Genomic DNA, 26,053 nt, shown 5'->3' with positions numbered 1-26,053 from the left:
CAACCAGTGGCTTCCCGGGAGAAAGACCTAGCAATATGCTTCCATAAAATTTAAAGCCAAGAAAACCTAATGGGGCCATTCTACTCTGTCACATGCAGTCACTGAGTCAGAATCAACTAACGGCACCTAACGGCAGCAACAAGAGTTTCTGTCTTAATCCGAAAAGTTTCTGCAGTGTTTTTGTTTAATTTTAGCATCAAATTCTAAGAGCCAGTTTTGTGGAAACAACCCCCCCAACCCGGCTTCCTGTCATTACTTTAACTTAGCTAGTATTTTTCTTTGCCTGCCTTTCATTTACTTTTTGTCAGCAAATGTTTTGTTTGGTTTCTTTCAGCCCCATTTAACGCTGCCTCTTGGTTTTCAAGCAGCGTGGTTGACAGCGAGTAGCTGGCATCTGTGGAGGACAAAGCCTAGTGGGTGCACTAGACAGATGGAGTGTGTGGGCGGGGCTGCAATGACTTGTTTTTTTCATGTGTTGGTTTTTGATGAAGAAATGTTAAGGACCCCAAATGAAAACTCTTTTTTATCAAAGAGTCCTTATGCCCTTTTTAGCCCTGAGAAAATATCTTCTGAAGCTCATTTGATCTGTCTTCCTCTTTCATAACTTGGATAAATCTTTTTGTATCTTTAGCCTCCATTTCATCTGATTTGTTTCTCCTTCGCAGAATATGAGTTCTAATTTCTTGTTCGTTAGGTAGGGCAGACCCCATACCAAACAGCTCTCCGAGAGCCTGCGTTATGTTCAGTGGCTGCACTTTGGTTTTCCATTCAGTCACTCAGGTCTTGAATGTTGTTCTTTTTTTTTAATGGTGGGTTTCTAAATTATAAAAGTAATCAGTGCTCATAATAGAAATTGTGGAAAATATAGAAGGCACAAAAAAGATAAAAAATATCCAAAATCCTACAACCCAGCTATAACCACAGTTTACATTTTGGTGTACAACTTTTCGGAAATTTTTTATTCACATACATATAAATACATATAATATGTATTTTATATTTTAATCTTTTCTTAAGTTTATGTATCTTGAATTCACCTCGTATTGCTAGATATTTTTCTACAGATAGAGTTTTTAGTGACTACATAATATGCCATTATCTGGCTTTACATATCTGTACGTCTACCTCTATGTGTAGAGATATTTCCCCATTTTCTTATTAATGGGTATTTAGGCATTTTCCTTTTTCTAACTGCAAAAAATAATACTTCGATACAGGTGAATCTGTCCATACTTATAAGAGCCTTCTGAGAGTAAATTCTGAAAAATGGGATTATTGGGTCTAAGAGTGTGTGTAATTTTAAGAACTTAAGTCTCCTAGAAAATTCGCACTTCCCCACGGTGTGTGAGAACGTTTCTTTGACTCATTCATTCCCCAAGCAATTTTATTTTATTATTTTAAAAAATAATTATTTTTTGTTGTTGAGAATATACATAGCAAAAACATACCTCAATTCAAGTTTCTGCATGTACATTTCAGTGACATTGATTACATTCTTTGAGTTGTGCAACCATTCTCACCCTCCTTTTCTGAGTTGTTCCTCCCCTATTAACATAAACTCACTGTACCCTAAGGTTTCCATCTAATCTTTTGATTTGCTGTTGTCAATTTGATCCTGTATAGATAGATCTTAAAAGAACATAATGCTCAAGGCAGACGTTCTTTATTAGTTATCAAGACTTGAGGGGCATATTTTTGGTTTAAGGTTTGAAGATTATCTTAGGGCAGTAGTTTCGGGAATTCATCCAGCTTCCACGGCTCCATAAAGTTTGGAGTCCTTGGGAATTTGAAAGTCTGTTCTGCATTTTACCCCCTTTGAGTAGGATTCTTCTATAGAATTTTGATCAGAATGTTCAGTAATGGTAGCCAGGCACCATCCAGTAGTTCTGGTCTCATGGCAAAGGAGGCAGCTGTTCCTGGAGGCAATTTGGGTCACATTCCATTTCTTCTTCCCGTTGTTCACTCTCTTTCTGTTGCTCCAGAGCCTCCAGGTAAATAGGGACCAATTGCTGTACCTTGGATGGCTGCTTGCAAGCTTTTAAAACCCCAGGCACTACACAACAAGTAGGAGGTAGAGCAATTATTAGCCCAATTAACTGGGGTGTCCCATGAAACCATGACCCTAAACCTCCGAACTGAGGAACCAAATCCCATGAGGTATTTGGTTGTGTATAAGTAGCCTCAGTGAGATACTCTTTTTTTGTTGTTGTTGTAAATATATCTATTATACAACTTTTGTCAATTCAACTGTTTCCAGGTGTACACTTATTGACAGCAATTGTATTACCGTAATCAGCTGTGCAACCTTACCCTTAATCAATGCAATTTTTTCATCTCCGTAAACCGAAACTCAGTACTCCATAAGCAATAACCTTCCTCTTCCCCTTCCCTCCTGCCCTTGGTAACCACTAATAAATTTTGGTCTGTATACATTTGTCTGTTCTTTTTATATAAGTGAGATCGTAACAATATTTGTCTTTTTGTGATTGACTTCTTTTACTCAGTATAATGTCTTCAAGCTCCATCCTTATTGTAGCATGGATCAAGACTTCATTTCTCTTACTGGCTAAGTAGTATTCCATTGCATGTATGTACCACATTTTGTTTATCCGTTCATCCGTTGATGGGCATTTAGGTTGTTTCCACTTTTTGGCTATTGTGAATGCTGCAGTGAACATCAGTTTATCTGTTTAAGTCTCTGCTTTCAAGTCTTTTGGGTATGTACCTGGTAATGGAGTTACTGGGTCATATGGTACTTCTCGTTTTAGTTTCTTGAGGAACTGCCACACTGTTTTCAACAACAGCTATACCATTTTACATTCCCGTCAGCAACAGCTAAGGGTTCCAATTTTCCCCCATCCTGGCCAACATTTCTTATTTTCTTTTTTTAATTTTAGCCATCCTAGTTGGAGTGATTTATGCATTCTTTTGGCAGTCCAAAAGAATGAACAAACCTGTCTTGGAAGAAGTACAGCCAGAATGCTTCCTAGAAGCAAGGATGGCGAGACTTTGTCTCACGTACTTTGGACATGTTATCAGGAGGGATCAGTCCTTGGAGAAGGACATTATGCTTGGTAAAGTAGAGGGTGAGTGAAAATGAGGAAGACCCTCAACAGTGGCTACAACAATGGGCTCAAGCAAAACAATGATTGTGAGCATGGCACAGGACCGAGCAGTGTTGCGTTCTGTGATACATAGGGTCGCTATGAGTCAGAACAGATTCGATGGCACCTAACAACAACAACAATAGTTGTTCAGCTTATCCTGGTGGGCTTTTTTGGTTGAGGAGAATAATATCTGCAAGGAATGATTATTGTATATTTTATTTTATAAAATTATACCTCTTAAAAATATTTTATTATTTAAATAGTATTGGCTGGGATTTTTAGAAAGCCAGTCTGTATAGCCTTGTCTTGTTTCTGATTTTTGTGAGAGTAACTGTAAGCACAAAATTGGCAGTTATGAAATAAGTATTATTCTTTCTGTTAAGGAAGTACGCTTATATTTTTAGTATGCAATTATTTTTAATAAGAAATTGATTTTAAATTTTATTTCATGTGTTTGGGGCAACTCTGTTGTTGTTGTTAGGTGCCGTTGAGTTGGTTCTCACTCATGCCGACCCTGTGCACAACAGAACGAAACACTGCTGGGCCCCGCACTATCCTCACAACTGATGCTATGCTCGAGCCCATCATTGTAGGCAGTGTGTCAAACCATCTCCAGAGATACAAATAATTTTTTTCCATCGGTCCATTATTGTGTTCCTCAAATAAGTTTGAAACTCATGATCTAGTGTTCCTATAGTATAATGCTTTGTGATTTTGTTAGTTTTTCTTTCATATATTTGTCTATATCCATAAATGAGTTTGAGACTGATCTCAATTTCATTTTGTGACATTGTTGTCAAATTTTTATGTCAAGTTTATACTACCTTGGTATTCATTATCTTGAGTTTTTGAAGAATAAGTACCTGCGATTATATTTCTCTTTCTAGTCATAATTTGCTATACCTTTGCTGTCTTTCTTTCTTGATTTTGCTTTCTAGGAACTTGCTGTTATTGTTGTTAGATGCCATCTAGTTGATTTCAGCTCGTAGTAACCCCATGTGACAGAGTAGTACTGCCCCACAGGGTTTTCTAGGCTGTAACCTTTTTGGGAGCGGATGGCCAGGTCTTTCTCTTGAGGAGTCTCTGGATGGGTTTGAACCATCAACGTTTTGGTTAGCAGCCTAGCACTTAACCGTTGTCCTACCAGTACTCCTTAGGGGCCTCCTAGATATTTGTTAATTAGTTAATTAATCCTAAAACCCAGCTCTGGGTTAGTTCATAAACTTACCATTTTTAAAAATTTCATTTTATATTTATTACTTATTTCTATTTTCCAGGGATCTGCTTTTTAATTTTTTTTTTTTTAATGGTGGAACAGCAGAGAGCCTTAGCCTCTGCTTCCCACCATTGCAGTCTCTCCTTAGTTTCCCGTAATGATGAAATCCCTTTCTTGTTTAAAAATGCAGGCTTGTTGCATATATGTAAAACCACTTCCCGGTAGAACTGCAAATTCAAAATTCAGTAATAAATGAAGAGGGAAAATCCCTATCATTTCCTCATTTCCTCTTTGAGCACTAAGTTGTCCAAAAATGTGCTTACTGGGCATGATTTAGGTGTCATCTTTTGGGGGCCTTTGTTTTCTGTTTGCAGATATCGCTGTGGTGGAGATGAGTGACGCCTTCCGGCAGCCGTCCTTGTTTTACCACCTTGGGGTGAGAGAAAGTTTCAGCATGGCCAACAACATCATCCTCTACTGTGATACTAACTCGGACTCTCTGCAGTCACTGAAGGTACCTCCCTGGTTCCATCAATGTTTCATTTCAGCACCACTGCCATCTAAAACATTTTTGTGTAGCTTTTGTTTGTGAAGGGATGTTTTTGTCAGTCTGATTATTGTGCAGCAATTACTAGCTAAGTTGTGAGGTGTTTCTAACAGTCAGTGTAGGAATTTGATGATCCACAGGTAGGTAAGTACTTACTGTTGCATTCTGAGTTCCAGCTGGGGTTGCAGCTGAGGCGGCTGTGTTATTAGGAAGTCATCAGTAGGCACAGTGGAGAAGGCAGAGGAGATTGCCATCAGGTATGGATGGGCCTCATGCACTCACCATAGGGGATTTCACTGGGCACACCTGTCTCAACCAGAAATACAGGTCCCACTGAAAGTCTTCTCTCTGTGAGTAGAAACTCTCACCAGAAAATTGGCATCTTCTTTCATGGTTTTATTATTATTTTATTCTTAAGATAAGGAGCCCGGTGGCACAAGGGTTAAGTAAGCACCTGACTTCTAACCCGAAGTTTGGCAGTTTGAACCCACACAGCAGCTCTGTGAGAGAAAGGCCTGGCAATCTGCTCCTGTAAAGATTACAGCCTAGAGAACCCTATGAAGCAGATCTACTCTGTCACATGGGGTCACTATGAGTTGAAAATTGATTCAACAGCACCCAGTAACAACAACAACAATAATATAGTTAACACCACATTTGGCAATTCAACATTTTTCATATATGCGATTCAGTATACAACATCAATCATGTACAACCACCAGCAGTGTCCTTGCCAAATTTTTCATTCCCATAAACAAAAACTCAATGCCTCCTGAGCAATAATGCCCCTCATTCCCCCTTCCTCCTGCCGCTGGTACCTATAAAAACCCCATTGCCGTCGAGTTGATCCTGACTCATAACAACCCTACAGGACAGAGTAGAACTGCCCCGTAGAGTTTCCAAGGAGCAGCTGGTGGATTTGAACTGCTGACCTTTTGGTTAGCAGGCAAACCCTTAACCGTTATGCCACCAGGATTTCCCCTGCCCCTGGTAACCACTGTGAAACTCTCATCTCTCTATATTTACAGTTCTGTGTAGTTTATGTTATTGAGATCACACACTATCTGTTTGTGATTGACTTACATCATTCAGCATGTTTTGAAGGTTCAGTTATGATGGGGGGGCAATAAAAACTTATTGAACTTGTCTACAAAACTCAACCTGTCCCAGTTTCATTATCTCCATTCACAGGAACTTACCGATATGAAGGCATTTCCTCCACTTAGGGAGGCTGCCTAAAGGCTTTTGCTGGGCCAAGTGATCTTACCCTGTGTGATTCTCTGAAAAGCATGAGTTTAGTGAACTTACACTTACCCTGATACCATCCATTTCCTTTGTGAAACTTCCAGCCAGCTTCATGTGGCTTTTTTTCATCTGCAACTTGCAGTACCCAAATCTAAGCCAAGCTTGGGACATGGAACCCTAGAATCCAGAGCCATATTTCTAATTGGTACATAAAGACTTCTAACCAAAACCCAGGCGAAAAAAAGTTTAGTAGTACTTTACTTTTATCTGCACATCTAAAGCATGTGTAGCTTTCTCTGCAAGACCTGCAGAATTTCATCTAGCAAGTGCATTTACTGCAGGCCAGACACTGTGCTGGGGATTGGTAGGCATACCCCTTTTCAGAATGCTCTGAAATAGTTCTAAGGGATTTGCCTACTCTGCCTGTCTATTTTTGACTGGAGCAACCTTTTAAGGAACCCTGCTTAACGTTCCCCCAGATCTCCTCCTTTAATTAATACATCTCAATGCTTTGTAACTGTGTTTTTTTTTATTGTGGTAAAAAAAATATATGTAATGACATTTGCCAATTCAGCATTTTTTATGTGTACAGCTCAGTGACACCAATGACATTAATCATGTTGTCCAACCACCACCATTTATTGTTGTTAGGTGCTGTCCAGTCACTTTCTAGTCACAACTACCCTGTGTACGACAGAACGGAACACTGCCCAGTCCTGCGTCATCCTCACAACCGTTGCTGTGTTTGAGCCCATTGTTACAGCCACTGTGTCAGTCCATCTCCTTGAGGGTCTGCCTCTCTTTTGCTGACCCTCTACTTTACCAAGCATGATGTCCTTCTCCAGGGACTGGTCCCTCCTGATAACATCCCCAAAGTACATGAGACCAAGTCTTGCCATCCTCACTTCCAAGGAGCACTCTGGCTGTATTTCTTCTAAGACAGACTTATTTGTTCTTCTGGCAGTCCATGATATATTCAGTGTTCTTCACCAATACCATAATTCAAAAGCATTAATTCTTCAGTCTTCCTTATTCATTGTCATTCTCAAATTTTCCATCGTCATAAACTGATACTTAATGCTTCCTACCTCAATGCTTCTGTAACAGTATAGTTTTAATTAAACATTTTGATTTGCTGCTATTTATGGCATGTATTAGTAGTTGATAAAGAAGTGAGATTATTTATTCTTTGCCTTCTTCATTTTTCTTTGGATTAAATTTATTTTTAAAAAGGCAGTGTTGTTTTGGAGGTTTTTTACTCACACTGTTTTTATTCTTGCCTTAGCAGTATCTGGCAATTTAATTTTATGGTCATTCTTTCCTTATATTAGAAATTTGTATGGGACAATGAAACCTGTTTTCAGCCAGTCTTTGTATAGGAGTGTTATGGGTACTTGAATAAAGTAGTTGTTTAAAATAGCAGGTGATATCTAAAATGTACTCAATTATCTTGAAAATAATAGCGGCTTGTCATTGAACACTTAGCATTTACTAGGTACTGTGTGCTTCACTCGCATACACTATTACATTGAATTCTTAAAACAGCCCTATAGGTACATATTCTATTACCATTTTATAGAATAACAAACAGAGGCTCAAACAAATGCAGTCATTTATTGAAGGTAACATAGCTAGTAAAACTTGGGTTCAGATCTGCCTGACTTCAAAGCCTGTTCCCCTTAACCATTAAGCTTTATTGCCCTTTACTTCTAGTTAGAGGTATATCAGACATTCCTGCCTAGTGTGTTCATCTAGAAAAACCCATCAACTGTATACCCCTTGAATTGTTCCATGCAACATGTATTCTTTCTTTCTTTTCTTTTCTCCTTCCATTTACTTACACCAGTTGCTGCCGAGTTGATGCTGACTTACGGTGACCCCGTGTATGTCAGAGTAGAGCTGTGCTCCATGGGGTTTTCAATGGCTCCTTTTTCTGAGGTAGATCGCCAGGCCTGTCTTCCAAGCCACCTCTGGTTGAACTGGACTTCCAACCTTTTGGCACATTAACTGTTTGCAGTACCCAGAAACTGCTTCATTTACTTCGGCTTTGCCGTTTCTTTATTTAACCTGTTTATAGCCAAACAGGCTGTGGTGACTGGCTGCAGAGGGCAGAGATATCTGGAGTAGGCAGTATTTTTTTTTTCAGTCTAACAATTTTCTCTGCATCCCAGAAGTCCCTCAGACCCTCTGCTGCTGAGAAAAATCTGCGTGTGTGTTTTAAATTTATTTCTCTCTTTTAAAAAACTTATTTTTTTCTGTTGCAATTAGCTAAGAAAGTCTGTTGTTCCTACCATCTATAACAGAAAGGAAAATTGCAGTGAAATAAGGTGGAACCAAGGCTATTTATAAATAACATATCTTGTAAGGATTAGTCAAATAAAATAAAGAAGAAGCTTCTCTTTGTTTTTACAGGGGCAAGGACAGGATTAGAATGTTATTCTTGTCATGTATCCAGCTTCACTTAGGTTAATTCTTTGGACATCTAGAAGGTAGAGCTGCATCAGATTTATTTTCATCCACTCTTCTTTGCTGAAGAAAAGCATTTTTTTTTGGGGGGGGCAGGATATTTTCAGGAAGAAAAAAAATATTTTAAGTTTATGCTCCTTGAAGAATAATTGATAGGAACTATGAAAGTACTATTAAAAATCTATGTCTGAGTTTTTATTTGAAATCATACACTTGCAAGAAGATTTATACTCACTGTTTTAAATCATAAGTTCTAGTAAGGATGAAATATTTTAATCTTTTTTTAAAAAAAAAGATTGTTGCACCTCAAGAAAAGGAAGTTGGTATTTTTTTTAAAAACATTGTAACAACACAGTTTTCTTCAAATAAATGTCATAAGAACATCTCATGTCCTCATAAATGTCTGTTGAGAGAGAGTCTATGCTAGGATTTACATGTGCATGAAAATAGGAAAATGCTAGTTAACAGTCCTTTCCTGATTTAGTTGATGCACTATGGAAATTATCAGGCCTCCAGCTGAAGTCTCTCAGTAAATGCTAAGAGAAAGTCTAGACACTATGGGCCAGTGAGCTGTGGTGTACATGCATGTAATGCCTCTGAAGAACTTGGGAGAAATGAATGGCTGTTGTGTAGAGTGAAGTCTTAATGAACCACTCTTCTATCGCCTCACCAGGAGTTCCTATATAATAACAGCTTTTAGGTCCAATTCTTATGACCCTCTTCCTACCAACTTTGGCTCCCTCTCTTCCTAAGAAAAACAAAGCAAAACAAAACAATGGAATATCACTACATACCATGAGATTGTCCACAATTAAAAGCCCTGATAAATACCTACAGCAAGGCTGTGGAGAGTGGGAAACTTATACACTGCTGGTGGGAGTGTATATTGGTACTAACTTTTGAAGAGCAATTTGGCAATATCTAATAATATCAAATGAGTGTTCCATCCCACGACCTCATTGTCATCGAGTTGATTTTGACTCATAGTAACCCTATAGGACAGAGTAGAACTGCCCAATAGGGTTTCCAAGGCTGCAATCTTTATGAAAGCAGACTGCCACATCTTTCTCCTGTGGAGGGGCTGGTGGATTTGAACTGCCAACCTTTCGGTTAGTAGCTGAGCACTTAACCACTGCAGCACTGAGTTGTTTCACCAGGACTCAGCAATTCCATCCCTATGTATTATAAGAAAAAATCCCTCACATGCATAAGGAATTGTAATCAAGAATGTTTACCTTAAGGTCTTTTGAAATACCTCTCCCTCAAAGAAAAAGGTAAATATCCATTAAAAAAAGAAAGAAAGAAAGAAACCAACAACAACAACAAAAAAACTAAACTCATTGCCGTTGAGTCAGTTCTGACTCAGTGATCCTATAGCAAGAGTTAATAAATATCTCGGAGTATCGTTATTTAACGGACTGTTATAGAGCACTTAAAATGAATTAACTTGAGCCCTCAATATCAATATGAATATGTATCAAAAACAACGTTGAGGGAAAAACAAATAACAAGCATGTGTACAGTATGATACCATTTATTATAGAATGTGATCATATATAAGACACTGATTTATCCACATCTGTGTTATAAAAGAATAGAAGTGCACATGGGAATCATAAGCAACAAATCCAGAATGGTTACCTCTTAGGGAGATGGAAGTAGAATAGAATTGGGAGGACATGGATCGACACAGTGGCTGCAACATTGGGCTCAAGCATAACAACAGTTGTGGACATGGTGCAGGACTGGGCAGTTTTTCCTTCTGTTGTGTATAGAGTTGCTGTGAGTCAGAACCAACTTGACGGCACCTGACAACAACAACACCACCTCATAGGGAGATGGAAGTATATAATTGGGAGGGGAAGAATTGGGAGAGTTGATGGAATCTTCAACTTACCTATAATATTTTATTTCTAAAGCTAGATCATAGGTATTTGACTGTTTGCTAACTTCCATATGCCTGGAATATTTCACTATTAACCTTTTTTAAAAGAAAGAGCTTGCTATAGTCTTTGTAATATTTTGTATCCATCAGGTTAATTTACATACATTTTGGGCACTTGAATCCCAAAATATTTTTCATTTCTTTTTCCTAATGTTCTAGTTGTGGTTAGAAAGCTTAGGATGCATTTCATCTTTCCTTCTGCACCCAAGGAGGCTTTATTCCCATTTTATCTATTACAGAATAAATGTTTCTCTTGAGATTGATATGCACATCAGTTGTGTTGACTCAGCTTGTGCTGAAACGTAGTGATTATGCTAGATTATTCCTTGTTCAAGAAATTTAATTGCCTTTTTTCTCTTTAAGCATTGCTTGAAGAGGCATTTCACAGATATGATTTTCTTTAATGACAGTCTGCCTGCATGCATCTCACTGAATATGGTACATATATATGTGATGACTGGAACCCTTACTCAGCCTGGATGCATCTATTATTTTCTAGATTGGGATCTGACTGGCATGAAATCCTGGGTGCGCAGACCAGCATTTCTAACACCAATACCAGTTTGACACTTGAAAGATCATAAGCAATTGTTAGCATTGTAAGTGTGAGAGGAATGAATCTCTAAGTAAATAGAGGTTCTCCACTGATTTCTAGCAAAAATATTTTTCTGCCCGGCTCCTGTTGACATTAGCTCGATTAATTACTCATATCCACTTAACACTACGTAAGTGAGAATGCCTTGTCTAGGTTTTTATTAGTAGTGACTAGGTTTAAATGTTCACTTTCCTTTTCATTTTGAAAAATTTAAATTGGAAAAACTAATGACATTTCGGATAAAAAATTTTATTGGAAATACTGATAGCACAATGAGTGGAATAGGACTAGAATGGTAATCAGGAGAGCTGAGTTTGAGCCTCTGCCATTCCTGATCATGGATCATTGAGTAAGCCACCTAATTTTCCGATTCTTTACCCACCAGGTGAAAATGATAAGGCCCTTGCTCATTCCATTCAGGTGTGTGAGGGTCAAATGAGAAAATTATGTGAATGCATTTTGAAAAATGTAAAGCTATATACACGCAACGTGCCATTATTTAACCTTAAACTGTTGCTGGCAAGTTGATTCCAGTTGATGGTGACCTCATATGTGCATGGACTGCTGCAGAGGGTTTTCAAGGCTGGGACCTTTCAGAAGCAGATCGCCAGGCCTTTCTTCCAAGGCACCTTGGGTGGGTTCAAACCACCAACCTTCTAGCTAGTAATTAAGTGCTTAACTGTTTGTACCACCCAGGGACTCTTGTTTAACCTTAGTGTCTGTATCAAGTAGGACTCCTTCACTTTCAAGAACATTGAAGCCTTAAAGGAGACTTAACAAATACATGCTGTGAGAATCATTTTATCAAATTTAGCAACATGTGGAACATCTTATGTGATCTATTTTTAAACTGCATTGTCAAACAATACCTTTTAAAATAGCCAATCATCTGATTTATTCTAAAATTAAAAAATTATTTTTTATTAAAAAACCCAGTCTTTTTGATTATCCAGGCTCTAATCTTATATTTAATTAAAAATAAGATTAAATAGGATAACAATTAAAATCTGTTCTAGATATGATCCATTGGCATATAGCATCCTTTTCTATGCCACTTCTGGTAACAAATATGGTATCAGTCAGGATTCAGTGCAGGAAAGAGACATCGTTCTAAGTCCTTCAACTCATGGAGGGCAGTGGTAGTTCAGTGGTACATTTCTTGCCTTCCGTGTGGGAGACCTGGGTTCAATTCCCTACCAGTGCACCTTAAGCGCAGCCACCACTCCTCTGTCATTGGTAGTTTGCATGTTGCTATGATGCTGAACAGGTTTCAGTGGAGCTTCCAGACTAAGACAAACTAGAAAGAAAGGCCTGGCAATCTGTTTCTGAAAATCAGTCCATGAAAACCTTATGAATCACAGTGGTCTGATCCTGTTGTGCATGGGGTTGCTATGAGTTTGGGGCCTACTCAGCGGCAGCTAACAGCAGCAATATAGCAGTAACTTACCGTATTTGCTCATTTAAGCAGTTCTGTGGTACCTAGGCCCGTGATCTTTTATCTGCAGATACAGAGACTGAGTCTCATTATAGCTTGTTGTTGTTAAGTGCTGTGCAGTCAGTTCTGATTCATAGCAACCCTATTATTGGACAGAGGAGAACTGCCCCATAGGGTTTCCCAGGAGTGGCTGGTGGATTTGAACTGCTGACCTTTTGGTTAGCACCCAAGCTTTTAACAACTATGCCACCAGGACTCCCATTATAGCTTATGTGTATGAAATTGGAATGAAGTCTCCTTCTCTGGTAGTTACCCATATCCGTTTGAAGTAAATGATTATATTTTTGAAAAGAGCAGTAATGTCCATGTTGTAAAGTTTGTAGATTATACCAGTTTCCAGTAAGTCTGTAAGGACATCAGGGGAATTTATGTTACAAATATTTCAAAATCAAATTGAATTCTTACTATGTTTGGCGAATCTACCCAGATTTCAGAATGCTCTTTAACGCTTAAGATCTTATTTCTCTTTTTTTGCTCTTACACTACTGCTTCCTTTTCTTAACATTTTATTTCCCTAACCAAGATAAATAACTAAGATTATTTAGTTTTAGCTTTAGTTATGTATGATATTAAAATTTCTGTTTTTCCAAAAGGTTTATGATTCTTTTAGTTTAACAATTGATTTTTACTAGATTATTTTCAACACTTTAGATAGCACCTAACTTAGTGGTACAAAGTTCTCATTCAGTAAATGTTATAGAAAAAAATCCCTTGAAAATGTGATCCTATAAAAAATAGTCTAACAATTTGTGAGCCAGAAACATGGGCCCTGCCCCTCTTAACAGTGCTGCCTCTGAACATTTCCACAATCTCTTACTTACTTAATGACCAACTGTTGATTCATGAATCGAGGCACTCTATAATCTCCCTGGTTCAACATTGCCATCATACACACTTTTTATTATGACTTCATGGAACAATTTTTCTATCTGTTGCGAGAGGAAATACTCTTGTTCCTTTATTTTACTTATTTCAGAAATGACCTAACTTTCATCTGAGCTATGAACATTCTATCTCAAATTGGGGAAGGAAAGAGTTAATGTTGAGGAGGAGCCACGAGCAATATGTGTAATCACTGCTTTATGAAGATTTTCCCTGAAAACATTGAACTTACAAGCTGGGCGAATGGTTTCTTTCGCAGGCATTGATCTCCCAGTTTTAGAGTCTTTGAAGCTTTAGAAAGGGTTCAACCCTGGAGAATCCACTCTTTATATTGGTTAACATTATTATGTCTTCTCCGGGTGATTTGTGCACTGGATAAGTTATTCCCTTGTTTCTTTCCTAATTCTTCCATTAACACCCCTCTCCCATCTCTAGTCTCTGACTACTATTTTGTCAAAGGGAGAGGGAAATGTATCCTACACAATGAATGGAAGATACCATATTGCCATTTTCTTGACTGGTAGAGATTACTGTCCTAGGCCCATAGCTTGAACACCTCCTTAGGCAGCAAGAGTGAATACTTCTGCACACAAGACAGGTGAGCCTGAAAGCCTCCTGACTCCCACCCCATTGGGGCAAGGCGTGCGGAATTCTATTTCTTTTTGTTCGTTATGAAATAAATATCTGTTTCTGTGAAAGTTGATCTTTGTGGCACTTCAGTGCATCAGCCTATTTGGGGCCTCTTGGAATGCATCCTTGAAAGTATTATTGAAGTTTATGGATAAGATGTAATTTAGTACACAGAAGTTTATTATACCTGTAACTTTTCGCAAGACAGTTTTTTTTAAAGAAGAAATAGCTGCAGTTGAATAATAGAAGTCCAATTAGGTGTTGCAGAAGAAACAGCTGGTGACAAAGGACAGGAGGTTAATTATAACAATGGCAGCACATTATAAGGAAAAGTTTGTGTTAAGAAGCTGTGTCAAATGCCGTAGGTATAAAATACCACTCGGCAGCATCCCAGTCCAATTTAAAGACATGTTATCTATGGAGCAGCCGTTAAGCGCTCAGCTGCTAACCAAAAAGTTGGTGGTGAGGATGCACCCAGCTGCTCCATGGGAGGAAGACGTGGCAATCTGCTTTCATAAAGATTACAGCCAAGAAAACTCTGTGGGACAGCTCTGTTCTGTCACGTAGGGTTGCTATGAGTTGAAATTGACTTGATGGCACCTAACAACAACAATCTACTTATGGCAAAGTCCTCCCACCAAGATATATTTATTTAAAGATGACACAAAATTAATAGGGAAGGAGAAGAAGAGACTCTGAAATTTCTTTTAAGACTACTTTCCAGCTTTCGTATAATTTAACCTTTTTTTTGGTGCAGGGTATTCTAATTGATAGTTGATCATATTCAAGAAAAGGATATGTTCTTAACACTGACCATGAATGACACAGGTGCAAAATGTCTCTAGGTCTGGTGAGGTACGAATGTAGCTGGGGTTGTTTGCTTTGATAAAACTAATACCTCAGGTCATACATGGTTTTAAAGTGCACAAAGTGCTTTCATGAAGTTAATCCACTTGGCCTTTGCAAACAACAAAATGAGGCAGGTAAGTTAGGGACATACTATCCAGACTGTATAGCTAATACTTTCTTTGCAGTTGAGAAGTAAGCCCAGAGAGTTACAGTAACTTGTTAGGGGCACACACAGCCCCAGATTCCTTGGCTCGTCATCCAGCACATTTGCTTGGAGGCCTGTCCGCGGATTTCATATGTCCTGTTAAAATACGATTCTCAGGTTTTTTGTTAAGATACCAAGTTTATAAAAAATTTCTTGAGCTTTTATGTAAGTGGAACTTGGAAACACAAATGTATTTAGTCTGATATCATTAAAGCCGGGCTGGTGCTGTGATACTCGGTTGGATCGCTCTTCAGGAGCCCCTCAGCTTTATTTAGCAACACGCAGAAATGGCTTCAGGATGTTGGGTAAGAGTGTCCCACCTTCTCCCGCAGGCCCAGGATGTTCACAACAGCCCATACGGTATTTCCTTGTTTAGTTTTGCAGCATTGAAATTAAGAGGATGGAGCTAGGGAGTAGAGGAAATACTTCTTTTTTCCAACTTTAACAGAAGACCTATCAAGTGCCATTGGGCCAGAAAAAGGACCAGTAGGGAAGACCCAGAAGGTCTTTCCCTGGCCAGGAACCCTCAGCCTGCTCCTTTCTCTCAGAGCTTCGGAATCAGTATGTTCTGGCTCAAACCCCTGCTAAGAATTTGCATTTCAACCCCAGATATACTGAATCAGAATCTATGTTTTAACAAGATCCCCAGGTGATTCTTGCATATAATAAATTTTGAGAACCACTGCTTTACTAGAGATTCTTAGAATTGGTCCCTAACCAGCGGCATTAATACCACCCGGGAACTTGTTAGAAATGCAAATTCTAAAATTTAAATAAAATTTTAGATTTGTATTGACCAAAAGCTCCCTGAAGACTTCAGGCAAGTGTCAAGTTCAGACAAGTGTCAAGTTGTAGTGGGGTAATGCCCTGCAATTTATATTGATTTTATCTTTCCTGTATAGGTACTTTATATGAGAAGTTTCCATGATGTGATATGAAGCACAGCAGTTATATAGCTATAAATATAGCAGTTCCTTCTTTTTATTTCCTTCAGTGAATTTAGTACAAATTAAATACTACCTTAATCTTCTCTTCTGTACGTCCTCAAATGGCCTGTCATCTTTAGCCCCAATGATAATGTCTACTGTTCCCTAAATGGGCCTTTGCTTTTCCTAGCTTTCCAGTGGGAATACTGATTTTCTGGCTTTACCTTTGGAAGTCCTGTCTGTCCCCCCAGTGCTCATCTTGAGTTCCACCTTCCCAGGCATCCTCATCTACAGTAACATTTCCTTTCTCTGAGAAACCGTAGCCCCTGCTGTCAGTATCACTCCTTCAACTTTTGCCATGTGTGCATACATAGGTGTGTACCCAGCCTGATAGTGTTTCTTTTCAAATGTGTACATGTCCTTTTTTCAACAAGGTTGGCAGGTCTTGATGGGTATTGTTTAGTATTTTAGAGGGCTCTCAAAATTACCCAGTGCAATTCTTTCCTCCATAAAATTTTGTTTACTCATCTGTTATCGTTAAACGTTCAACACTTAGATTACAGCTCTAAGCCAAACCCCTGACTGATTTCCCTTTGCTCCTTCTGTTAATGTCGAGTCCGAGTCCTGGCTGAAGGAGGACTCCAGTCAGCTGGGCCTTACATCACTACTCTCTTACCTTACGAGGTCCAGCCCTCTCGTTAGCCAGATGGACCAACCCTTGAGACTCCACAAATGCCTGCCATTCCCTGTTTCCATGACAACATATATGCCATCTGTTCTGATATGCTGGCCCGTTTTGTCTTTTCTAAATCATGATTCCCCAACCTCAGCGAGGCCCTTATACCACTAGCTTTTCTAGTTGGTCTTCCCCAGGCCTCTTTTCATTTTAACCTCTAGGAGCAATAGTAATGACAGCTACCTCTTACTGAGGGTTTTCTTTGTGCTGGAGGGTGGTGCAAACAGTTAACGTACTTGGCTGCTAATCAAAAGGTTGGAGGTTCCAGTTCACCTAGAGTTGCTTCAGAAGAAAGGCCTGATTACCTGCTTCTTAAAAATCAGTCATTGAAAGCCCAGTGGAGCAAACTTCTGCTCTGACACACATAGGGTCGTCATGAGTTGGGGTTGACTCGAAGACAATGATCTTTTTTTTTTTCCTCTACATGCCAGACAAAATGGCTACATTATTTACATGGTCTCATTTACTCCTCACAATCTAGAAGATAGAGACATTGCCCTCATAGCCAGCCCTGTATTCATCTCATTCTGCTATTGCATAGGAAACCCTGGCAGTGTAGTGGTTAAGAGCTGCGGCTGCTAACCAAAAGGCCGGCAGTTTGAATCTTACCATGTATTCCTTGGAAACTACTAATGACTATTTTTTGCCAGATGCCCTTATGACCTAAGTGTGGATTTACCCACTCTGATAAGTGGCCATTACCTTTCATTTCTAGCCGTGTAGAATATAGCAGGCTGCTTATTCCCCTCCCAGGGTATGATTGAGGTTGTGCTTAGAGAAATAAAACTCACTTTAACCTTTTTCCAAAGATATCACGGCTGATCAGATAATTCTGCAGCATAAATATTTGGCGGAAATGATTCTTACATTTTTCAGTTTTGGGATTTTACATGTTTATGCTCTTTTCCTTAAACCACAGACAGTACTTTTATATTTTCCTGTCAAATTGTAAACTTTTCATATGCAGGAACCTATTCTGTACTCTCTGAAATTTCTAATTGCTAATACAGTTGTTAATAAAAATTTTCCCACATAGAATAGATTGATTAAATTATATAATTGATTGGCGTTGTGTTAACTTTGGCCTTACTGTTTTTTTCTTCTATTTTTTTCAGGAAATCATTTGCCAGAAGAATACTGTGAGTATTTTGCTGAAACTTCCCAGAATTTTTTTATCTGTCCTTTTCTATCAACTAATCTCTGACATTTTTTCATCTTCACAAATTATTATTTCTTTGATATCTTTGTTATTCCTGTTTAGAGTTTCTGACATTTTAATATAAATGTGGTTATTTTATCCAAATATTCTGTTTTTGTGTGACTTATTTATAATAATAAACACTAATGCCTGTTTTATTTATATATATAATAATGTTTTGGAAAAAAATCCATACTGTATCCAATGTTGTTGAATTATAAGTGACGCAAAAGCAGTATACACAACACACACACACATGCATATGTGTCTATACATGGATATGTATGTATGCATATGTATAGATACGTATAGAGAAAGAGGGAGCGAGAGAGATGTGAATTTAAGACCCTAACTATCTACTGGCCTTTGAGAATTAAAACAGAAGGTAAGAAGTAAGAGATAAAAATAAATTTTTAAAATGCTGAATGAAGAAAAATATTAATATACAATGGATACAGCCTTGTTAGACCAATGGTTTTAGTTTTCATTTTAGGAAGTAAGCCAGCATTTTAAAACCTTAAAGAATGTTTATCTCCCACTTTTAGAGTGGAAGTAATATACTAAGTGAAGATCTGTACATGGTTCAATTTAGGATGATGAGATTAAAAATACAATGGGTAGTTTTCCTTGGGTCCAAAATTAAAACATTTCTGCTTAAGATTTCAACAGAGCAGCAACGCATTGCAGCATAAATAATGTAGCCATTATAAACACTTATCCTTCACATCTCAACAGGAAATGAGCAATTATTGCTTCATGCTTCATTTCAGGGTAACAAATTTTATTAAGCAAATGTTGATTGAATGTGTCCTCTATGCCAGGCTTTGGGCTTGGTGCCACTAGGGATGCCTAATTCAGTTTGATGTGGAAGTTGAAAGTGGAAACAACCATATTTATATTTGTTCCATGAGTCAACAAATGAGAAGAAGTGCCACATTCTAGTTGAGAAGGTCAATAGACAAATAAAAGAACTAACATAGGACAATGTGCTACAGCACGAATGGCCATTATACCAGGTAGTCATGGAAGATCTTTCAGAGGAGTTAGCATTTACCTGGGTAGTACAAATGGTTAACATACTGGTCTGCTAACAAAGGATGGAGGTTGAAATTCACTGAGAGATACCTTGGAAGAAAGGCCTGGTGATCTACTTCTGAAAAATCAGCCATTGAAAACCCTATGGAGCACAGCCCTATTCTGACACAACATGGGGTTGCCATGAATCAGAATCAGCTTGAGAGCAACTGGTACTGGTAGTATTTACCTGAGACCTGAGTTACGAGATGGAGCCAGTCATGCCCAGCGATGGTTTTGATGTATGGGGAAGGAGGTTGATAATACACAGTGGCCTCTGAGCTAAGAAAACTCTTATGTTTTGGGTGCCAAGTGTCCTTATAAAAAGCTGAATATTTTGAGCATATATTTAAATATACTGGAAATCTGGGAGCATGTCGCCCCAGAAACTTGATTCATTTTCCACACACACATTTTTTTCTCAATTGTGTTTTAGGTGAAAGTTTACAGCTCAAGTTAGTTTCTCATACAAAAATTTATACACACATTGTTATGTGACCCTACTTGCTATCCCTATAATGTGACAGCACACTCCCCCTTTCTACCTCGGATTTCCCGTGTCCATTCAGCCAGCTCCTATCCCTTTCTGCCTTCTCATCTTACCTCCAGACAGGAGCTGCCCATTTAGTCTCATGAATCTGCTTGAACTAAGAACCATATTCTATCATTTTATGGCTTATAGTCCAGTCTAATCTTTGTCTGAAGAGTTGGCTTTGGGGATGTTTTTAGTTCTGGGTTAATAGAGAGTCCAGGGGCCATGACTTCTGGGATTCTTCTAGTCTCAGTCAGACCATTAAGTCTGATCTTTTTATGTGAATTTGAGTTCTGCATCCCACTTTTCTCCTGCTCAGTCAGGGACTCTGTTGTGTTCCCTGTCAGGGTGGTCATTGATGGTAAGCAGGCACCATCTAGTTTTTCTGGTCCCAGGCTGTTGGAGTCTCTGGTTTATGTGGCCCTTTTTGTCTCTTGGGCTAATGTTTTCCTTGTGTCTTTGGTGCTCTTCATCATCTTTTGCTCCAGATGGGTTGGGATCAATTGATGCCTCTTAGGTGGCCACTCGCTAGCTTTTAAGACCCCAGCTGTCACTCACCAAAGTGGGATGCAGAATATTTTCTTAATAAACTTTGTTATGCCAGTTGACCTAGATGTCCCCCGAATCCACGATCCCCAGACCGCTGCCCCTGCTACTCTGTCCCTTGAAGTGTTTGGTCGTATTCAGGAAACTTCTTAGCTTTTGGCTTAGTCCAGTTGTGCTTATATCCCCTGTATTGTGTGTTGTCCTTCCCTTCACCTAAGATTCACTCACACTTAATTCACTTTTATGTAGCTTTTATAAATTGGAAAATAGACTCAGCATTATTATTATTATTTTTAATAGTGAAGATAATTAGATGATTTTTGAACTAAGGGTTTCTATAACAAGCATGGGCCAGAGAGATCTGTTTTGTTATTTTATGACCATGCCTTGTTGTTTTGAAATTTAAGGAGATATGGCCTTTTTCTTTCAAGAAGCATATTTAAATATTTTAAAATTACTACCTTATTAATAAAAGGTAGTTGTTGTACCTGAGGTGTCTGCCATTGATCACGAGGTGATTGTTTCTAATTGCTTTGGAGTTTTGTTTAAGTTATTTCAAACTCTGGGTTCAGTAGTACTGTGCAAACAGAAAGCTTGCATTAATAACATTTCTAAGTTATGTGCTGGTCAACTTGGGAGATAAATGTTCCCATATTATTCTTGTCGTTGTTGTTAGGTGACGTTGAATGGATTCCGACTCATAGAGACCCTGTATGACACAGTAGAACTGCTCCGTATGGTTTTCTAGGCTGGTTTTTAATCTTTATGGGAGCAGATTGCCAGGTCTTCTCTCCCACAGAGTGGCTGATGGGTTAGAACTGCTGACCTTTCAGTTAGCAGCCAAGTGCTTAGCCATTGCGCCACAGGAATTCTCCCGTATTGTTAGTTTTCTTCATTTTGAAACAGTGTTTTTTTCAGCAGTTGGTGTCTATTTTAAAAAACACAACACTGCCACAACCAACCTTCACGTTTTCTCCTCACTAGGTGCTGGTCTCTGTTTTTTTAGCTTGGGCCTAGCTGTATCCACGTATCTCCTGCAGCTTATCACCCTCCCCTTCTTTTCTGATATAATAATTAGAGTCCCTGGGTGGTGCAAATGGTTAATGTGCTCAGCTGCTAAACAAAAGTTTGGAGGTTCGAGTCCACCCAGAGGCTCCTCAGAAGATGGGCCTGGTGATCTATTTCCAAAAAATCAGCCATTGAAAACCCTATGTAACACAGTTCTACTCTGACACATCCAGTGTCACCATGAGTCAGAATCAACTTGACAGCAACTGGTAATAATTGGAAATCGGGGAAAAAAAAAACTCCGTTGCCTCAGGAACAGAGGGTAGAGACTCCTACAAGTGCAGTGAGGCCAGGAACTTACGAAAACTTGGATATTTTCAACAAGGATTCTGAGACCTTATACCATAGGATTTGAAGAAGACTCTGTTGTTTTCTCTGTTTTTTTGCATAACTCTTTTTTTCCCTTTACCCCCTCACTGCTTAACACACACCCAGACATTTGCTAGTCATTTTCTCCCAGAATTAGTTTTATACAGCTGCATTATTCCCCAATGCCCAGTATTTCGGTTATAATGTGTTATATTTCATGTCTTAAAAAATGCAATACACGTGGTATTAAGGCCTCTGAGGATACACAGCTTTATCCAGCAGCAGCAGCAGCAGCAGAATATCCTAACACTTGAATAGCACTTTTCTACTTTATTGGCTTTTCATCTATTCCAATTTTGTGACTTAGAAGATTCAGAATATTTTCGTTTATAATTTTGAGCTACAGCCCTTATCTAAAACAGGAACATTTGATTCTATATCTGTCTCTTATAACCCACTCACCGTTTAATCTCTAGAAGCTTTGGAAAGCAACCTTTCTTTCTGCTTAGACCGTGGCTTGGGTAGAAAGATTAAATTGGATGCACGTGCTATAGGATCTTGGTAACATTTTAGAAGGAGAACATATTCATTTTCCCTCTTCCTGACTAGTCTTCCAGTTACTCTTCCATGAAAGAGTATTTGGAGAAGGTAACAATTTAATGTACTTGATTTAAAAATCAAATCTCAAGCTCTTGAGGTTCTTCTCATACTTTTAACTGGAAGTCAGCACCTGTTTCTGTTCACTAACTGACATACAACAAATGCCTCAGCGTATAAGACGTTCGTAAGTAAGTCTGCCCGTAAGGGCTTTCGGCACTGCTTGTCTATTTTCTGGAAACCCTGGTGGCATTGTGGTTAAGTGCTAGCTAACCAGAAGGTCGGCAGTTCAAGTCTACCAGGCGCTCCATGGAAACTCTTTGGGGCAGTTCCACTCTGTCCTATATGGTCGCTATGAGTCGGAATCGACTTGATGGCAATGGGTTTGGTTTTGGTTTGGTCTGTTTTCTATGAGGCAGTGAACTTGGCTGATGTAGGGTTATGGGCGAAGGTGACCTGAAGCACGGGGTTAGAGAGCAGGTGAGCCAGCCTGGGAAGGCCACTGAGGAGGGTGTGGGGCTCCTGAAGGTAATGGCATGCCATCTAGAGAGGGAGTTCCTGGACTTGAGTCTCAAACGCATTACAGACCAGCTGCATGACCTCTCTATGCCTCACCTGTTTCCTTACCTGGAAAGTGGAGATAATAGCACCTTCCTCCGTGAGTCGTTGTGCACTTGGGACCAGTCCTTGGCACATGCAGGTAGTGAACAAATATTTGCTCTTATTAGTAATTCTAAGGGTAAGAGGAGTTATGTATTGTTCTCCATAGTGCTGATATGGCTGGAGACCAATAACTTGGACTCCTTGCACTCCCTATTTTTTCTTTTTTTTCAGTTGCTATTAAGTCCATGCTGATTCATGGTGACTCAATGCGTGTCAGAGTAGAGCTGTGCTCCATAGGGTTTTCAGTGGCTGATATTTCAGAAGTAAATCACTAGGCCTTTCTTTCAAGGTACTTCTGGGTAGACTGGAATAACCAACCTGTCAGTTAGTAGCCAAGCACGTTAACCGCACCACCCAGGAACTCCCTAAACAATGATAAACAGGGTTTTTCACATATCACATTCTAGTTCTCAGGCCTCTGCTGTTTTCTTTCTTGCTACTTCCCTCTCAGAGTTCTCTTCCGTTCCCTTAGTTTCAACCATGTCAGATAATTCCCAGGTCTGTGTTTTTTTACTTGAATCTCTTTTACATTCCAATCACGTATTTCCAGCTTTCTTTTGGACTTTTTCACTTAGGCATCCTGCTTCCCTTAAATTCCAACCTTACTAAAAGTAGACATTCTAGCCTACTCATCCAACAGGTTCTGAATTCTTGCTTTCTATTAATGATAGCATTCTTTTCCAGGTATATTATAGCCAGTTACCAGGCCCTGTTGGTTCTTTCTTTTTAATGTTGAGTGCATGTATCTGAATTACCACTGCTGCCCATCTGGTCCTGCTTTGTGACTGCCTACCTAATTTCCTCAAATTGTGTTTCTCTGTCTTTCAGTCCATCTTGTTATCTGTGTAGATGGTCAAATTGCATAGATTTGATGGTGCTTTTTTTCCTGCTTCCAATCCTGCCATGATTCCTTGTGGACCAGAATATATAGTTTAAAATCTTTAGCTTTGCATTCAATTCCTTTCCTTGAGCCCTAAGTTCCAGTTAGACTTGCTTACTCAGGGGTGTCCACTCCAATCTCCCCATTCCTCTTCCCAGCTTTGCTTTTATTTGCATTAGGTGCCCTCACTTGGCATCTTCTAGGAGCTGATAGAAAGTCAACATGCCTAGATTGTAATGAGCGAGGGTGTGCCATGAGGTTAGAGAGAGATGCAGGGTTGGATCATTCAGGTCCTCATATACTACATTGAGGTGATTTGTCTTTACCCCAGAGTAATTGACGGGGATTTAAGCAGCTGAGGGAAGTGATCTGATGTGGGCTGTTAAAAGATTACTTTGGATTGGAAGGCAAAAGTGGGAGCATGGAACCAGTTAAAAGCCAATTACAATAGTTCAGGCCAGGTATGTTGGTGACATGGATTAAAGTGCTGGCAGAGAAGATGGAGGAAATGGACAAATATATTTTGTAGGTAGAATAGACAGGACTTTGTTTGAATATGGGAGATCCAGCTAATGGAAGTGCCAAGGATAACTTCTGAGTCCCTGGTTTTAGTAATTGGAGATGAGTGGAGCCATTGACTGAGCTAGAGCAGCCTGGAGGGAGCAGCTTTGTTCTGATGTCACCCACAATATTGCTTGTCATGTGGGAATTGCTTAATAAATGTTAGCTCTTATTATTTTCTCATTTATGTATGCTGTGTCTCTCTGACTGAATATCAAGTTCCCCTAAGACCAAAAACCGTGTCGTAAACTACTTTGTTTTTCCTACTGCATGAATCATGAAAGATAGTGTTATAGATTGAATTGTGTCCCCCCAAAATTTGTGTCATAAATCCTAACCTCTATCCCCGTGGTTATAATCCCTTTTGGGAATGGGTTGTCTTTTTACATTAATGAGGCAGGATTAGTACAGGGTATATCTTGAGACTTTCTCTTGAAATATAAAAGAAACTAAATGCAAGCTAGCGAAGAGAGGTGGGAGAAGAGAGATGCCAAGTACATGAAGATTGCCCAGGAGCAGGAGCTCAGAAGAGACAAGGACCTTCCCCCAGAGCTGGCAGAGAGAGAAAGCCCTCCCTAGAGCTGGCACCCTGAATTCATACTTCTAGTGTCCTAAACTGTGAGAAGCTAAATTTTTGTTCGTTAAAGCTGCCCATTTATGGTACCTCTGTTATAGCCACACGAGATAAGTAAGACAGATGGTGGATAAATATTTAATTGATTGGTGGAAACTGTTCCATGCTTTTATGTTTCATCTAAAAGTCTTAATTATTTGAAGTGGACAGTTAAAGAAATTAGGGGAAATTTCCATTTTCATAGGTCCTAAATAAGAAATGAGATTATTCTGTTTTCCTTTGCATGCAGAAATGCTATTTAGAATGAGCTGGTGCTGTAAGACATGGGATTACATCAGCCTGGAAGCTTGCTCACCATCTTCTGGTGCTGCTTCTCTCCACAGATGTGCACTGGGAACTACACGTTTGTTCCTTACATGATAACGCCACATAACAAGGTCTACTGCTGTGACAGCAGCTTCATGAAGGGGTTGACGGAGTTGATGCAACCAAATTTCGAGCTGCTTCTTGGACCCATCTGCTTACCTCTTGTGGATCGTTTTATTCAGCTCTTGAAGGTGGCACAAGCAAGTTCTAGGTAAAGTTTACTAATGTCATTTGGTGATAATTTGTTGTTGTTAGTTGCCATCGAATTGGCTGTAACTCATGGTGACCTTATGCATAATGGAACGAAACATTGCCCTGTCCTGTGCCACCTTCATGATCGTTGGTATGTTTGAGTCTCGCGTTGTGGCTGTTGTGTTAGTCCACCTCACTGAGGGTTTCTCTCAATTTCTTTGACCCTGTACTTTACCAAACATTATGTCCTTTTCTAGTGACTGAGCTTTCCTTATTTGTCCAAAGTGAGCAAGTCAAAGTCTCACTATCCTTGCTTGTAAGGATAGTAATGAAGTGTTATTCTCTTCACATTTGCATGTTTTATCAGATATACTTAGATATCCAGTACATGGCTAAGAATCAGGGGAAAAAAAAATGCATAATACTTTTTCTTAAGTGGGTAAAATAGATGCCGTGTAGTTCGCATGTTACATCGTTTTATTTACTCGCAGGAGAGCAAATTGGTAGCAGCCGAATAATAATAATAAAAAAAAAAATACGTAACTATGTTAACTGCTTTACAGTATTGGTAGAGCTGAAGTGTATTCAAAGCAGGTACAGAAACATCATTAGGATAACTATCCAGGACTTTTAATGTAAGCGCAACGAC

The 26,053-nt window shown here is 39.1% G+C and overlaps 1 protein-coding gene across 1 annotated transcript in view; it reads left to right on the top strand.

Moving 5' to 3' along the window:
* The window catches only part of MAP3K5 (mitogen-activated protein kinase kinase kinase 5), a 234,752-nt gene that overhangs the window by 77,635 nt on the left and 131,064 nt on the right, over nucleotides 1-26,053 (top strand). Inside the window, exons 2-4 of the mRNA XM_049901808.1 lie at nucleotides 4,698-4,837; nucleotides 17,960-17,983; nucleotides 25,230-25,423. Of these exons, the coding sequence (XP_049757765.1) occupies nucleotides 4,698-4,837; nucleotides 17,960-17,983; nucleotides 25,230-25,423 (358 nt within the window). The remainder of the gene's footprint in view (nucleotides 1-4,697; nucleotides 4,838-17,959; nucleotides 17,984-25,229; nucleotides 25,424-26,053) is intronic.

Source organism: Elephas maximus, chromosome 1 (assembly GCF_024166365.1).
Source record: "Elephas maximus indicus isolate mEleMax1 chromosome 1, mEleMax1 primary haplotype, whole genome shotgun sequence".
Classification (NCBI taxonomy): Eukaryota; Metazoa; Chordata; class Mammalia; order Proboscidea; family Elephantidae; genus Elephas; species Elephas maximus.
This window is presented reverse-complemented; position numbering and strand designations above follow the sequence as displayed.